This window comes from Leptosomus discolor, chromosome 5 (assembly GCF_034619465.1).
Source record: "Leptosomus discolor isolate bLepDis1 chromosome 5, bLepDis1.hap2, whole genome shotgun sequence".
Taxonomy (NCBI): Eukaryota; Metazoa; Chordata; class Aves; order Leptosomiformes; family Leptosomidae; genus Leptosomus; species Leptosomus discolor.
Genome location: NC_141395.1, coordinates 40,135,969 through 40,152,763, shown reverse-complemented (window position 1 = coordinate 40,152,763; position 16,795 = coordinate 40,135,969). Strand labels below are relative to the sequence as shown.

General features: G+C 41.1%; 1 protein-coding gene across 2 annotated transcripts in view; it reads left to right on the top strand.

Annotated features, from left to right (window-relative positions):
• Positions 1–16,795, top strand: part of ABCA12 (ATP binding cassette subfamily A member 12) — an 87,131-nt gene that overhangs the window by 22,197 nt on the left and 48,139 nt on the right. Inside the window, exons 5-17 of one of the 2 annotated variants that reach the window (XM_086466161.1) lie at positions 907–1,016; positions 1,764–1,949; positions 2,747–2,925; positions 5,848–5,960; positions 7,019–7,115; positions 7,247–8,861; positions 10,755–11,389; positions 12,018–12,133; positions 12,827–12,933; positions 14,428–14,681; positions 14,800–14,912; positions 15,354–15,478; positions 16,288–16,461. In XM_086466161.1, coding sequence (XP_086322287.1) covers positions 907–1,016; positions 1,764–1,949; positions 2,747–2,925; positions 5,848–5,960; positions 7,019–7,115; positions 7,247–8,861; positions 10,755–11,389; positions 12,018–12,133; positions 12,827–12,933; positions 14,428–14,681; positions 14,800–14,912; positions 15,354–15,478; positions 16,288–16,461 — 3,824 coding nt within the window. Of the gene's footprint in view, positions 1–906; positions 1,017–1,763; positions 1,950–2,746; positions 2,926–5,847; positions 5,961–7,018; positions 7,116–7,246; positions 11,390–12,017; positions 12,134–12,826; positions 12,934–14,427; positions 14,682–14,799; positions 14,913–15,353; positions 15,479–16,287; positions 16,462–16,795 lie in introns of both variants that reach the window. The other variant, XM_086466160.1, reaches the window with a different exon arrangement.

The window sequence follows — 16,795 nt, the reverse complement described above, 5'->3', positions numbered from 1 at the left end:
GGCTAGTACTGTCCACAAGCCATCATGATGGATAGTCCTTTCTCCAGAGAGCTCACAATCAAGTGAATGATTACAGATTTGCATTTTGTGAATGTTCTGCCCCAGCCATTCACTGTTCCTATTAGCATTCCTGCCAATGCACTCGCTCTTTGGTGTATGGGCAGAAAAAGGCAGCATGCAAAAGGGGCTGAATGCAGAGGCATGTGTGTGTGGAGGGGAATCAATGAGTAGTTATGGGAACTATCAACTCATGTTGATGGTCAGAGAGGGGCTCAGTTCTACATCTTATTTAAAAAAAAATATTTAAAAAAATGATAGGTTGTAGATTATGCTGGTGTAAACTGGCATAGCTCCTTTGGTTTCAGTGAGCTGTGTTGTTTTGAGAGTGCAGCTCAGTGACAGTGTTGGCTTTGGTGTGTGTCAGCTGGGGACCTGGCAGTGTGCCACCATGTGTAGCAGGCAGCCGTGCTCCAGATCTGTGGTGGAGCTGTTTCTGAATAACGAGTACCACCCACTGGTGCCAAAGACACCTGGAGAGTTCTGTCTTACAGAGCTATGGGCTTGAGCTGATGTGGGCTTCCTTGTAAGGCTGCCCATCTCTCTTCCTGCATGGGGGAGCTGCAGGACTGGAGAAAAGAGTGGAAATTAATGTTGAACTGCAAGCAGATAGTTCAATACATTTCATTTTAAAAAGTTAAAGAAGGAAATAATGTAATCCAGGATTTAATTGAATCAGAAAAAAACCTTAAGTCAGTAATTGTAGGATGCCATTGGCTGTACCTTATGAAATAGGTTAGTAATGATGGCATGTCCAAAGCTGCAGTTGGCTATCCTGTGTTATGGTTTGATGTAGCAAAGAGATTAAAAGACATTAAGTAAAATACAGTGTTTCGAACTGCGTTGCAGCATTTAGGGATGTGGTGTTTCATGGAGAAAAAACCCTTTGGAATATTTCATCACCATCTAACTTGACTTCCAGCATCAACATGTTCAACAAAATCCTCAGTTTTGGGAAGGTAAGTCTGTATTGGCCTGATATCTGAGTGTGAACATTTATGTGTCATCATATTTGAAGAGTTAGAAGCTCAAAGTACCAACGTACATCTTTTAGTGCTTTTGGATCTCCCCTGTTATGTTAATGCAGTCTATTTTGGGAGGAAGACAGTTATTGTGGTTAGACTTCTAAGCATTGTGGTAAGTTTATTATCCCCTAAGCAGAAACCAGATAAACCAGACACCTTGGGACATAAACCCATGAATTACCAAGTATGGTTGCACACCACACCCTGAGATATTTTTCTTAAAACTTGTGTGAGTTAGGGTGTTTAGGATGTGTTTTCTTTCATGCGAAATTCCGGATACCACATCACAGGCTTTGCCATTCAATTCATTATTTGCCCACAATACTCCTGCAGTGGCATCAGAGGCACTGTGTGTTTATTATGTAGGTATTGACTACGTATAGGAACAACTCCTTTGTAACGGAAACCTGGTACCATGTAATGGACCCAAGTATACTTACGTTTTTGTATTAAGGCCTACAAACACTTACACACATATTTCTCTTTATCTATATGAGGAGTTTGAGGGATTTCGGTGAAACTGTTCACCTGTTAGAATTCTGTATGTGTGTAAGGGCTCGTAATGACAATGCTTTTCAGGTGTCACTGTTACCCCTTAAAAAAGTCTCATCACTGCATTTAAAACCATCCCAAATAGAGTGTGGCTTTAAAGCTACCTTTAACATTACGTCTTACTTCTAGAGCCAGACCAAATATTCAACGGCAGCAAATCTCAAAGTCATTCTGTGTGAGGTCTTGTCGCGATATGTAGCACATCCTGATCTCACTGAAGAGAAGATGGCAGCCAATATCCACCAGACATTCTGCTTTACCGACTCATCGCTTTTAGAGTCGTTTACTCAAGAGTTCAGAAGTCAACTCTCTCAGGTAAGCGCCTGGGACCTTTCCTAATATCTGCAGCTGGTAGCTGTTCACACACATTATTGCAGTGTTTGGGAGATAGAGAACATGAACCCACCTGGCTAGAAGTTGCTCATCTCTATACCAAAGTGCATGTAGTGCATGAAGAGGCTGAGCTAATTCTTGGGAATGGGATTATCCCAAAGTCCTGAGAGTTGAGTACACAGCTCAGAAAGGCAAGCACATCCAGCCATCAGCTGGTGGCCACTAAGGGTTCTCACCATGCCTAGATCTTGTTTCTCCTCTTTATTTGCCTTGCTGCAGCAACAGATAGATAGAACAGTGTGTGGATATGGTGTAAATAAGATTATTTAAAGCTAGGGGAGACAATAAATTTAATCGTGTATTACCTCAGCTGTATAACTTCATCCAATAACTCCTGTATCTGATCCAACAATTCATGATTGAAGCAGTACTTGTCTTTGGGAAAGCTATACAATTAAAGCAAATGAATCCTTTAAAGGTAATGCCTTCTTTTTTGCCAGGGTGAGGATTGATATTAATTTTTCTTGTATTCCTAGTGTTTGGACTGTTCAGGACATTGTGAATCGTAGGGCTTGTCTAAACAGAGAATTTATTTTACAATCTGGGGTGTGAAGGTAAAGCACAGTCACTCTCTCAGTTATTGCCTGTCACTAGAGTCCTTTGAATGTATTGTTTGTAGAGTTGTGTACAAGTGCAGTGCAAGCTGAAAAACACAAAAAGACCCACCAGCAGCAAGGGTTCTTGTTCTTAAATAATTTCTTGCATTGTTGTTTGTTAAGGTGCAACACAACCCACAGTACCAGGCAGTATTCGTCAAGGAAATGGTCTCGTTTCTAATGCTCATCTCCCAAGTGCAGAATGACACCTCCCTGTGGCATCTCCTTTTGCTGGCCCCAGATGTGTTTCAGGGCAGCATGCAACTGCAAGACATGATTGGTTTCCTTCAGAATCCAAGCAGGTAAGAATGTCAGGAGAGGCACTGAAAGTTGGTGGGTTTGTGTATTGAACTCTAAGGATGTTGTATCTCACCTTGAAGAAAGGGTGTTAGCTTAAAAGTGTGATTTATTTGGGAGATGATATGGCTCTGTACTAATGCATTTTTAAAGGTCTCTATGGACAGTGAGCAGTGTTTTGATTTTCAATGACTCTTGTGTCGCTTTTTAAGTGGAAGCTTGATACGAACTCTTAGTTTTCTTCCAGCCTGCTTATAGGCACTGTCATGCCCATGTGCAGACAGAAAAGGTGGTAACAGCCACTGCCTTTGGTTGAAGAAAGGCTCTCCTGGCCAGATAGTTGTTCTGCTAAAGAAAGCAGCTGGCTGCTGCTTTCCAGAAAAGCATAGAGCCAGATTCAGGTTGCTTTGGAAAACCTCAAGCATTTGTAGGGGAGCCAGAAATTATTACTTTTTTTTTTTTTTTAATTGCTTACCTGGTTTACTGCTGATTTACCTTTCAAGATTGGTCCCAAGAAAGCAAAGAGAGGGAGCCTGGTTTTTAGCATATGGGCTTTGAATATATCTGACTTTAAGAAGAAAGTACCAGTTATGTTCTTGCTCAGTGGCTATATGAAAAACAGAGCTGGCTTAACTGCATTAACTGTGCTGAAATATTTGATGCTGTGTGCAGCTGGGACAATAAAAACTCTTCTAAAAACGGGCTTAGTGTCAAAATCCCTTTCCTGGTCCATAGTTGGGCTAAACTCTCACTGATCTCTGGAAGACTTGAGTTACTCAGGAGATTAGGGGACTCTGTTCCAAATCATCTACTGGATATGTGAGTGACGCTGCTATAAATGATTCTGAGTAGTCCACTTGTTACAACACACAGAGCACAGCAAGCAACTGAGTGTCTTCAGGCTTTTTTTTTTTTTTCTTGGATGCATGAACAGCTGGGTAAAGATGCCAAAAGAGGTTGTAGAAACTTTGCCACTTGGATTACATCCAGGCTTAGAGGGACTCACTTTTCATCAGTGGTGTGTTGCCAAGGCGCTTAGAAACCTGAACGTTTAATATCCAGGTAATTTGCCATACTGCATTGTGAGAACTATTTGTAAGTTGTAACATCCTTATCCTTAAAGGAGTCAGTAGCAGTCTGGAAAGAATTTTAATTTTATTCAGAGATGTTATGTCCATGCTGCCATTTCAGTCACAGGATTACTGCATTTGTTTGCATTTACTGGCTTGCAGAATCAAGCCTGAGAACCAGCAATGTTTGCGTGCCCAGGAAGAATTAATATTTACTGTGCTGCTCTGCTTTGCTCTACAGCTGCAGAGGTGGGCAAAGTTATTACAGGCACAACAAAGAGGCACATAGAATTTCATCACCAGAACTGTGCAGTTCTTTTATGCCTAGCATCTGGCAGTGTAAGTGCATGAGTAAAGAGTTACTGCAAAGAGATTGCACAAATAGTATTTTTAATGATGCTTACAAAAGCACATCTTAACGAGCCTGGCCATGTCTTTTCCTCAGGCAGTACTGACCTCCTAAAGAAATGCTGTACAGGGGATTTTTTTTCCTAGTAAAAATATGAAGATACAGAACAAAAGAACTCTTGCTCATTGTGGCATCTGTATTAACTACGTAGTAAACACCACCACTGTGAAACCCTAACTTCAAAAGTCATGAATTCTATAGAAAGTTTAGGAGCAAATTTTATTACCCCCACGAACTTGGTTTACAGACTGAATTCACAAATGCTCCTGTTTGTCGCTTTAAGATAGTTTTTCAGATAAGCACGTAAGCTGAACTTCTTCTCAAAAGCCCTGCAAGACTGAAATAAAAGGGCAACAACACTACTTGTTTCCATGTTTGCTACCTTCTGATCTGTATGATATGCATCCACTTCTGGAAAGCCTATGCCTCCCTCTTCCTTGGCTCTGCCATTGCTCAACTAAATATATCATTTATAACTTCAGTTTCTTCCACTTCTTTCCCCTCCAAGACTCTTACTAACAAGCACCTCTGCAGAATGGAAATGATGAGCACCAAGTTCACAAAACCTACATGGAGACATTATGTTAAATGAGGAGAAGAGAGATCCCTGGTGCTCTGTTCTCGCTAGCAGTCTGTTCCCACAAATCAGTATGTATTTATTCGTGCCACTGAAATCAGCTCAGCTAAGTTCTTTGTGTATCACCTGCAGAACTTCAGGCAGGCAAGAGACTGTGCATTTCACAGTGACCCTATGCCCACAGTGAAGAGCTGCTTTTTATACAGGAGAAGCAAAAGGGACTAATAATCACCGTGAAGTTTTCAGTAACCTGCACACATTGAACAGCACTCTTTTAAATGCCTTCCTCTGTGATAAAATATGCCTGATTATCAGCTTGTTCTTTCCTAAGACTGAAAAACATTCCTTGCTTCCCTGTCAGTCTGATTATTACAGTATAAAAGAGGAAAGGAGAATTGGAAATGGGAACAGTTATTTTTAATTGCGTCTTCCTTCTGCAGATATTGTCCCCTAGGGATCCCTGCTCTCCCTGGAGCCTTGTCTGCTTGCTTCTTGGTTTCCTTTAGAAGAAGATTCACCCGCAGTAGTGAATCACTGGCTTGGCATATCACCTGAGTGTTTTCTAACACTATTGTGAGGATTTAAGTGGTCTATAGATTTTACATAACGCTTTGAATAAGTACATCTAATGAGTGCAACACATACATCTGTGCTAATATACTGCCATGGCTTTCCCATCAAAGCCCTTTGTATTTGTGTTTTGTGCATGATCAAAGGAATGATTAAAAGTAGGGGCAATGTCTTGTCTGTCAGACATTTTAAGAATGATAGGCTGTACTCCAGCTGTTTTCTATTTGAACACTTGTTTTATTTCTTCTCATAAACCTGTAAACACTATTTATTTTCCTTGTTTTTCTTTTTTTTCCTTTAGTGTTGTGCTGGCAGCTCAGAATATCTCTGCATCACTTGTGACTGATGATGGATTCAAAACTGTTCAAAATGGGGTTACAGATCCTCCATATTCCCTGAACTGCTTGGAGCAAGGTAAGACTCCTCCATATCTCTGCTGAAAACCTGTGGCGCTGAGGAGAAGCAAACTGCAGGTTAATAGGTAGCCATACAGACTGAATACTGTTCAGGGCTCGGCATAAAGAATTCTTTCAACTTTTTACAAATGTGAATAAAATACCTCATTTCAAATGGAAGAGTAAAAAAGCTTGATTTTGTCAGTAGAATAAATTAACATGAGTTTGCATTCTCAGTGGAAATAGAGAGTGGTAATTTTTTACCTTAATTTTTTTGGGGTCAAAATCTGCCTCTAGTTGTGGGCTCTGTCAAACTCATTTTGGTGTATCAAGGTAGAGGCCAGGACTGAGCTGCGCGACAAGTTGGATACATCAAGATTAGCCATTCCTCTAAACCCCTGTCAGCTTACAGCAGAAGAACCCTTGACATCCACCTCTAAATGAGGTTATGTGAACGAGCAAGGGAAAGGTACAGCATCTAAATGCTACAAGGGGACAGACTAGTAAATGCCATCCATTCTCCACTTCTTTTTTGATGGGGATTGTGGAAGTTGGGGTGGATAAGAAGAAAGCAGGTTAATGCAGTGCGAGTAGGGAAAACATGGAGATATGGGTAGTGAGAGGACTGGACACATGGGGATATCAAGATGAGTGTAAATGGAGATGGGAGACATAAATGATGCTGCAGTCAAAGCCTACGTATGGGTGGTAAAAATGCATTCCTAAATGAAGGGAAAGAAACAATAATAAATATTAGGCCAGCTTGTGCTGCATCATTGATGGCAAAGTGCTCCTAAAACAGGAGCAGAGCTCCATTAGCACCCAGATCATACGGTGCTGTGAGCTGTTCCTGAGGTGGAAAATCATTTCTACAATGGCAGGTAGCATCTTGACTTCCTTTGAAGGCCACAAAGAGTTACACCCCAAAAGAGCAGTCCATTTCCTGAGCCAGTTCTTGTGTCATGTCATAGAAGCCAAACTTCATACATCCATGTTATTGCTAACATCCATAGAGCTCTTTTCAGTTTCCAAATTAACGTGAGCTTTACTAATATACTCTTTACATGTTTGTTGTAGATAAAGAAAACAATTTGGTGAGCAGATATATTTGTAATCGCTTTGTTAATTGGAAAGACAATTGGACATTAGTATCTGAATTGGAGGAAGTTCTGAGGTAAGACATTAGCTAAAGGGATATTACTAACAGTATAATTCAAATCTGTGATCTTTGCTCTAAATCACTTTACATTTCCACTTGCATTGATTTCATATTCACTAAAATGCCTTTTTTTTTTTCCCCTCCAGAAAAATAAAGTCACCAGAGATTGGTAGAAAAAACTCCAAGAGGTCCATTAATTCAGATGATTTAGAAGCCATACAAAAGTATCTACATCGTTTAAAAGGCTTTGAGAAAAAAATGAATAGAAGTGAATTAAAAAGCTTAAATCTATTCAGAAATTTGAAGAATGAAACATTACAGAAATTGTATGCAATTCTTGAACTGGGAATGAATCCACATCATGATTATAAATTAAAGAAACCATATAATAACAAAATAATTGATGAAATCTATAACTTCACATCACTGCAATTACAGAGTGACTTTAATGGGACTTCCATTTTCAGTATAATGACCCAGTGGAAAGAAATTCAGAGTGCTTTAAAATTAGCTACAATGGTTAGGAATCCAGTTCTGTTAAATAATACTAATTTTAGTACAGGGCAAACTAAGGATGCTATCCAAATGTTGCTGTCTACTAGCATGCCATCATTTCTGGAAGACTTCAGAGATCACTTAAATGGAATGCAAGAAATACCGTCTTTGTTTTCTGATTATCTGCTTAAGCCTATGTCCTACAGAAACTTTCCAGACCAGCTCCTAGCTCTTCAGGAGATGTTTTTTATAATGACAAACACCAGCGTAGGTTACCAGTACCTACTGATGCCTGTGTTTGAACTGATGCGGAAAGTAGAAAGCTTCATGGGTGAAGCCTGGTGGGATGAGTTTAATGTCTACTGGCACATTGGGGAAAAACTGAGATCAATGAAGTGGAATGACACAGGCATCATAGCCTATGGGCAGTTTTTAGAGGTATTAAACACCCATTTACAAAAGCTAAATAATAATTCAAGTAGTGTCTTCAGTGAACAATTTGATCAACTATCAGAATTTGTAACAGCTGTATTTAAAGAGTTTGGGGGAAACTCTGAAGTAGCCAATATCTCACTAGTCACTCAAGCCATACAAAAGACCTTGTACATATTAAAAGACTTACAGCTGAATTATAATGTCAGTAAATTAAAATCTATAGATATTTTCTTTAATTTTGACAATAAAACTGTTGAGAGCTTCTCTGAGCTTCTGAGGACAGGAATGAAAATCCTCCATTATACAGGTGCCAGTGAAGCTTCCAGTGAAGAAATAATTAACCCTGTCTATAACTTAACACATCTTCTACTGCAGGAGTTCGAACAGTCTTCCTTGCAGCACAATACTTCGCTAGAGGCAAAAATTTGGGAGTTTTTGCATTTAGCCTTGAGTCCTTTCCTTCAGAACAGCAACAGTGGTGATGGGACACCCCAGAACTGCTCTGCTTGGGATGTGCTCCACATAACACTTGAGATGCTGTTTGAAAATGCCACTCTAAGTGAGTCCTTAGCAGAGAGCCCCTGCGAACCCCTCTTTGATTCCATGAGCACGCAGGGTGGAGCAATGCGCAATGACACCTTTACAAAAATGTTCCAGCTTGCCATGACAAAGCTGAAACTGTCTCCAGAGTTTGCTGCTGTCTACAAGAACAGCAGCGAACGCTTTTCCGAGGAGCTGTCGTGCATCGTCCAGTCTCTGCAGTTTTCTCTGAGTTTCCTTTCCAAATTAAACCTGGTCTCTGAGCCGGAAAACCCCTGGGTACAGGAGAAGGTGAGAGCTCTGACTGCTGTCATGGAGGAGCTGCTGCAAAGTAATGCCTCCTGCCCTGTCTCAGTCCAAGATGTGGGTGGTGTGCTTTCTTCTCAGCTTTTGAACATGCTCGTTCCTTTCACACTGAATGAAACGCTACTGAACTCCCTAAATTTATCTGACAGCTCAGCAGGCTGGCATAGGCTGCCTGTGTTTTCCCGTCTGTTACCGACTGTTTCCATTAGGAACAGCAGTATATATGAACTGCTACAGGTGAGCAGAAATGCTTCCAGCCAGTCTGAGTGGGGACATTTCTCGCGACTGTGGCACACCACTGGTAATGTGTTGACCACCAAATGGAACCTAACGGAAGTGGATGAATATGTGAAACTCCTGGAAATTATGAAGAAAGCTCTGATTCTTGTGGACTTTGGAGTAGCTCCTGGAAAAACATTAATACATCAGATCTTTCATAATTCTAGTGGAGGAATTAAATCCTCAGATCTGAATTATTTGTATCATTCATTAAAACTCTTTTTCAATTTAACTTCTGCCACAAACAGCACACTGGACTTGGAAGGAATATTTCAAGAAATACTCCCACTGTATGAAGTTGGTGGTGAAGGATTGTTCTACCCTAATCCCTATGGAGATATTCTAACTGTGGCTGCAGTGATTTGGAATCAGACAATTTTAAACAGAACTCATTTTAATACAGAGAAAGCATGGGAGGTTATCAAAATGGTTGCACTTCATGCAATCTCACTTGAAGATACTGAAAATTATCTCAGCACAAAGGAAAAAGTGTCGTCATTATTTTCTGACTTCTTGTTGACACCTGTAACTTCTGAAAATGTTGCAGAACGGCTCTTGTCCCTTGAGCAGCTTCTTGCTGCCATGGTAAAGGTGAATACCAGTGATCATTATCTGCTGATCTCTTCTTTGTCTAAGCTAATTCAGAAACTCCAGAGTTCCCCTCATGGAAGGCAGGAAAATGAACTGCGTGCTTTCTGGCATATTGCTGAAGTACTCCAGTCCATGAACTGGAACAGTACAGACAGTCTCACTTCCCAGTCACTTCTAGACATGCTGCAAAATCAGTTCAGTACCATGAAAAATGACTCCAGTCTTGCTTTCTCTAAGGAACTGAAGCAGCTGATAAACTTTGCATCCTCCATGTTTGAGCTGTATGGTGAAGACTCCAGAGGAACCAGCATCTCCATATACTTACAGGCCATGCAAAGGAGTATCTTAATTTTAAAAGGTTTGCAGAAAAGTTATAATATCAGTGAGCTTGAAACTGTCAACCTGTTACTTGATTCTTACAGTAACTATACCCAGAGACTGACTGAAATATGGAGAGCAGGAATTAAAGTCCTTCATGACACCAACTTAAACAAAACTTTCAAAGAAAAAATGGACATTATCTATAATTTCTCACATTTGCTGCTGCAGAAGGAGTTCAAACAGTCTTCCTTGCAGCACAATACTTCGCTAGAGGCAAAAATTTGGGAGTTTTTGCATTTAGCCTCGAGTCCTTTCCTTCAGAACAGCAACAGTGGTGATGGGACACCCCAGAACTGCTCTGCTCGGGATGTGCTCCACATAACACTTGAGATGCTGTTTGAAAATGCCACTCTAAGCGAGTCCTTAGCAGAGAGCCCCTGCAAACCCCTCTTTGATTCCATGAGCACGCAGGGTGGAGCAATGCGCAATGACACCTTTACAAAAATGTTCCAGCTTGCCATGACAAAGCTGAAACTGTCTCCAGAGTTTGCTGCTGTCTACAAGAACAGCAGCGAACGCTTTTCCGAGGAGCTGTCGTGCATCGTCCAGTCTCTGCAGTTTTCTCTGAGTTTCCTTTCCAAATTAAACCTGGTCTCTGAGCCGGAAAACCCCTGGGTACAGGAGAAGGTGAGAGCTCTGACTGCTGTCATGGAGGAGCTGCTGCAAAGTAATGCCTCCTGCCCTGTCTCAGTCCAAGATGTGGGTGGTGTGCTTTCTTCTCAGCTTTTGAACATGCTCGTTCCTTTCACACTGAATGAAACGCTACTGAACTCCCTAAATTTATCTGACAGCTCAGCAGGCTGGCATAACCTGTCCACGCTCTTCCGCATGGCACAGGATATGCTCCACATGAACGACCTGCTGCAGGGACTCCAAGGTGCCTTCAACCTCACCAAATGGAGTTATTACTCAAGCGTCTGGGATGTGGTTGATAGTTTCCTAAACACCAAATGGAATCTAACCGAAGCAGCTGCCTTTGCAAAGTTCTTGGAAGCAGTGACAAACAACTCTGCCAATGATGTGTCAGGTCTAGAAATCATAGAAGCCAGTCACTGTATTCTCAAGAGGCTGAACTTCTCTGATCTGCTAGATGAATTCAATAGAAGTTCCAGTTCAGCTTTTCTCTCCAACAAAACTAGTTTTGACAGTGTGATTGATATTGTCGCTCATCACTTCATTGTCATGGCAGAAACCCTGTACAACAAGACCCTACCTTGGACGCAGAGTGTCCAAACTCTATCACCAACCAGTTTGATCACACGGTGAGTTTGCTTTTTCGTATTGTAATTGCATTTATGTGTAGTGACCACCATTCTCCTTTCAGCATGTCAAGGTGTTGTTTTCTTCCAGTGGAGCAATGTAAGCCTGCAATCACCATAATTTAGGGCACTATATCTAATGGGTTAAATTGAAGAGGAGGAAATTTCCCCTTGAACTGGACATACAGCTAAAAGTGAGACTCTCAAAAATTTTCTATGTTGGCATGTATCAGTTCACGGTGGAAGCAGAATCCTGTAGGAGGCTTGCAACCCATAGTAAACTCTTCAGAAACTCCTTCTTTGTGGTATGACTCTCCAAATTTTGATTCTCAGCCTCCCCTTGGCATGCCTTTCCATCTATATCTTGCATCCACAGTGAAACTTTCAGGTGTATTTTCTTATACATATGGTTTGAGAGTGAATGACAGCTTTGGAAGATAATGGAAAAAAGAATTGTTGAAATAAAATTGGGAGGTTGCCCACTTAGGTGGTGTTATGAGAGACACATGGCTTCCTCTGGAATTCTTATTTAAATTGCCAAGGAACAGCATCTACACAGCTGACAGGTTGCTCGCTAATATACCTCGTTTCTGAGAGAGAAGCTGATTTAAAATACCATCTTATTTTTCAGATTTCTATTTTTAGAATTTGAAAACACCATCTTACAGGTGACAGTGAATAACAGCTATAATCCTTACCTGATGTGTTTAATAAATGTCACTGAAGTTGAAGACAGTGAATTGACAGGTAATCATGATTTCATTGATGTTGTGGGACCTGAGCTGGAATATGTTGTGCTTGTCTTTTCAAAGTGTTTTGTCTAATGACGGGAAAGAGTGGTGCTACATGTTTTTATGTGCTGGCAATTAACTGGAGCTGTGAGACCTTGGGAAGCCAGTCTCCTTTTTTGTTTGAGTTGTGTCACATTGCGGATAGAAGTTTTCCTTCCAACTCTATCCAAAAGGCATGTCTACTCTTCTCTATGTGATGGCAGGTTGCTGACACTCAGATAAAGAAATCTTACAAATAAAAATCTATATTCCCTTCACAGCTTTATGTACCCATAAGATGACAGCAGTTATTTTTGAGAGTTAACATGATATTTCACATAGATATTCATCGTGTGAGCTTATTGTAAAACCTGAGAGGTTTATCTGCTCACAGAATAGAGGTAGTGTGTGTGCTCTGAAGGGCACTGTCAGAAGTTCTGTTACCAGTGTGGGGTGGATTTCTTTAGGACCAAAGCACCTACTCAGACTGGATCTGTTGTAATCCAGATTACAACCTAGGCTTTGGTCTGTTATTTCAGAGGTCCTGAGCTATGTGAATTTGGCAGAAAATAGCAACGCTCTGTATAAAAGTGCTGATATTCCTATCTGCAAAGTTTCTGCAAGTCTGGTGTTTTTGTCTGGAGTAACTTTTGTTTCCTTCTTTGCACAGAAAACATCACGCTGCTTTTGAAGCAAACTCATCTGAAAAAGATCTCTTTTATGCAAGATAATACCTCTGAGAAACATTCATCTGTACCAGAGCTCCTGAAGCTAAAAGTGAGTCTGTTTAAAATGCTGACTTGGAGGACATCCTGCAGGGATACATGAATGTGCAATGGAGGTTTTGAAAAAACAGCATATGGAAAAAAGCTGCCTAAGAGAACAGCTGATAAAAACTAGGGTTGAAATTCTGTTTTCTGCCAGCTGCCTATGTTTAAAGCTCATAATTAAACTGGACTGAGGAAGTTGTTCTTATATGAATCCCTACCCAGTGTACCCTCATTTTTCTGAGAAGGAAGAGGTGTTCCTATCCTCCCCGTCTGTTGGATAGAATGTCTTCTGTTTTCCACCAGCCATCCCAAAAGGACAAGCGCTGCATAGGTTGCCAGTGGCAGCATATTCCTTATAAATCAGTGCACCAGTAGTTTTAAAGTTCAGTACACTGGGAACTTAGCAAAGCACCTTGCAGAGCTGAGATCATTCTGGGATGCCGCAGCTTCATTTGAGAAGTATTGCAGGGAGGAGTGCTTGAAGGCACAAACAGCAGTTAGATACCTCTGCCCCGCTGAAAATCAGTGGAGTTGTGCATACCAAATCGGCAGTTATAAGCACAACTGACCTAGTTACCACTATGCCTAAGGAGCTATCCCGACACCAGCGTGGCTGCAGTTCAAGTCTCCACATACTCCCTTAGCCCTAGATGTCTTACAACACCATAATGGTTTCTGAGATTAAGCACCTAAGCAATATTGATTTGTGGATTTCCTTCACCAGCTTTGGATTTGGCAATGCCTCATTTGGGTAAAATGCTTCTGACACCATACATACATGACTGCACTGATAGCATGTGTGCACTTTATAATATTTCTCTGTACGAGAAATGGAATTAAAAAGTCTTTGTAAGTAAAGATAACAGTAAGCAATGCTGTTGCTGCTTAGTATATCTGTAACAATAATACAATGAGCCTCAGTGTGAGACAGGTACTTGTTGGCACAAAACAGAAAACAGTTCTTGCCATAAGAGACTGATAATCTAAATAATTATATCAGAAAAGAGGGAAGCCCCTAACAGCAGAGTAGGCAGAGGACTACAATTTTACGTAGTTTGGCAGATGCAGAAGCCCTGACTTCTAGCCAACTCCATTTCATATGCTGTAGTAGAGATGACCAGGTTGTATCTGAAAGGCTGAACCTGTTGCACAAGACAGATTTATTTAGTCTCTGGGAAGATTAATTGGTCAACAGGTAAGTCCAAATGGAGCATTACTGTGTATGCATGTTGGGCAGGGGAAATGATATGTTAAAACTTGCAAGGTTTATCAGATCCTGTGCACTGTTGTGTAGCCAGGTCTGCTACAAACTCATGTAGGAATGATTGTTATGAAGTGTTCTGTTGAAGACCTTTTAAATGAACTGAAAGTATATATTAAAATTTTAATCCTAAAGAAAAATGGAAAGGGACAACTAGACTCTTTAAAACTTGCCTTTTATAATTCTGTTAGATAACGGGTGTTTGTGCATTTGTCTTCCTTCTCAAAATTCCCTTTGAAGATATCTCGCCTCCAGGATCTGACAACACTTCTTTGTGACTATGAAAGCTTTAAGTCAATACAGCATATTTGCCAACTCCCTAATGTTAGCTCTGGAGATCTGTGTGAACAGATTCAATCTCATGAGCAGCTCCTCCACGCTATTGAACTGAGCAATCAAGTTGTGGCAAATGTACTGAATCACAGAAGAATCTTCCAAGAGCTTCAAAATATACTGGTTGGGGATGTCACGAATATCCAGACACAAGCAAAGTGGTAAGGCTCTCCCTCTGAGTTAGACTGCTTTAGTATTCTATTTATGAAATGATGAAATGGCTTCTCATCTTCTTTTCATATTCTAAATTTTGTTTGTTGTTTCGTTTTTCCAATTTAGGTTTCAAGAAAATGTACCAGAAATTGCTTTCTTTCAAGAGATTCCTCAGTATATGACTACTTTGAATTCCATGTTGAACATCACAGAGAATTTAACAGATTCTAGCAAGCAAGGTAGTTTTCTGATTTACTTTACAATGTTGGTAAACATTATCACTGGTACCATAGTTCCTGCTGAAAATTCCAAGACTTGCTTAGCTGACAGGGAGAGGTGATATTACTGAAATAACCATACACCATGTCCTTGGGATCCTTTATCTAGAGTGATTCTAAAGGCTGTTCTGGACCACCCTTTGTGTTCTGTACAACCCAAATAGTCCAGTGTGCTGAAAGTCCCAAGTCTTTGTATTTGAGCAACTTTTGCTATTACTAGGCCTGTCAACTTCAGCCCTGAAGTCAGACTGTAAAACCTAGGAAATATGTATTTTGCAAGTCATCTTTTTTTTTTAATCAGCAGTGATGTACCTCACTTCCATACTTTACCTAAAGCCCTCTCTTTGTGCTTGAGATTGCTGTATGTCTACAGAAAGCTGTTACATCAATTGTTCTTTACAGAAAAGTTGAGAGATGTGTTTAAAAATGTGGACCAGCTCAAAGAGGAACTCAAAAACACAACGGGAATGTCCACAGCCAGTATTGATGCTCTTCTGGAAGCATATCTCCCGGAAAACAGTGGTCAGGTAAATTTACTGTCATCCTGGTGAGAGATCTTGTTGCTTTCTACTGCTCAAACCATTAAAACCAGAATTTGTTAATGAATGCAGCTAAGCAGATCACTGCATGCGTGACAGCACAGAGAGAGGTAGATGGTCCCACAGGGATAGACAGGATAGCATGTTGTGGATCAAAATAGCCATCAGAAATGCAGTAAGAGCTGTCATTGACGTCAGTTCAGCCATTGCAGACCAAGAGCCATATGGTCTCTTTGGCCGTCACCAGTAGCTGGTAAGCAGCCATGTGCTGCCTGGTGAGTGATTGCTGTGATCTGTAGCAAAGGCACAGTTCATTGTAGCAGACTAACGAGGACTGAGTGGGGTCCTCAGTGCTGAGAAGTTGTTGCAGACCAGATGGAAAAGCACACTAGCACACTTCTAACTGCAATTCTTGAGAGCACTCGGGGTCCGAAAATAGCCTCCCATAATGAGAGATGAGCTTGCCTTCCTCAGCCTCCTGCGCAAGCAGAGCTCCAGATGCTTTTCCCCTTCCCAACCGTCTTGTCTGGACTGAGCCCCAAAAAGTGCGCTCTTTTCCAAACTTCACATGCGTCAGTCAATGGGAAATAGAAGCCACAAAAGCTTTTACTACTGTGCAAGCTGGGAAGTAAAACACAATCCCCCTTGGAGGGGGAGTAATGGGTTGGCATTTTCTGGTTCTCAGGGTTGAAATATGACACCGTGGAAAGAACAACAGCAAGGCAAGGTTAATCCATGCATACTGGAGCGAGCAGTCTACCCCCTAACAAATCTTTTCTTCCTTTGTGCAAACACAGCTCATTTCTCAGATCCTCCAGCTGGAGTCTTGTAGCATCCATCCTGCTGACCCACAGCTGCAAACAGTAGCGAAGGAGTTCTGCAATCTCTCTCTTTCAGAGAGGACTCGTGAGATGTACATCCTGGGGGTCACTCTGTTACGACACTTAGACATTTACAATTTCTTATACAAGGTTAGTGCTGGGTTTGTAGAGTGCTTTCTGTAGCCTTTGCTGCATGTAGTGACAAAAAGGTCATAAAATACCATTGCAGTGGCCAGAAGCTTTGCTGATTTACACAAGCCAAAGATCAGGCTTTGCTCAAGCAGTAATTTTTATTGCATATCCATGCTGTGACAGTGTGGGTATAAATGAAGATCCCAGCTGGTGTAACCAACAAACCTCATTTAAAGGCACTGGACCTACTCTAAGTGCCTCCCTATCTGCTAGTATCATTTATATGCTGTTACAACCTCTTGAATGTTCATTCCCAGCTGAGTTCAGCTTTCCCAGAAATAAGGCACTGGGC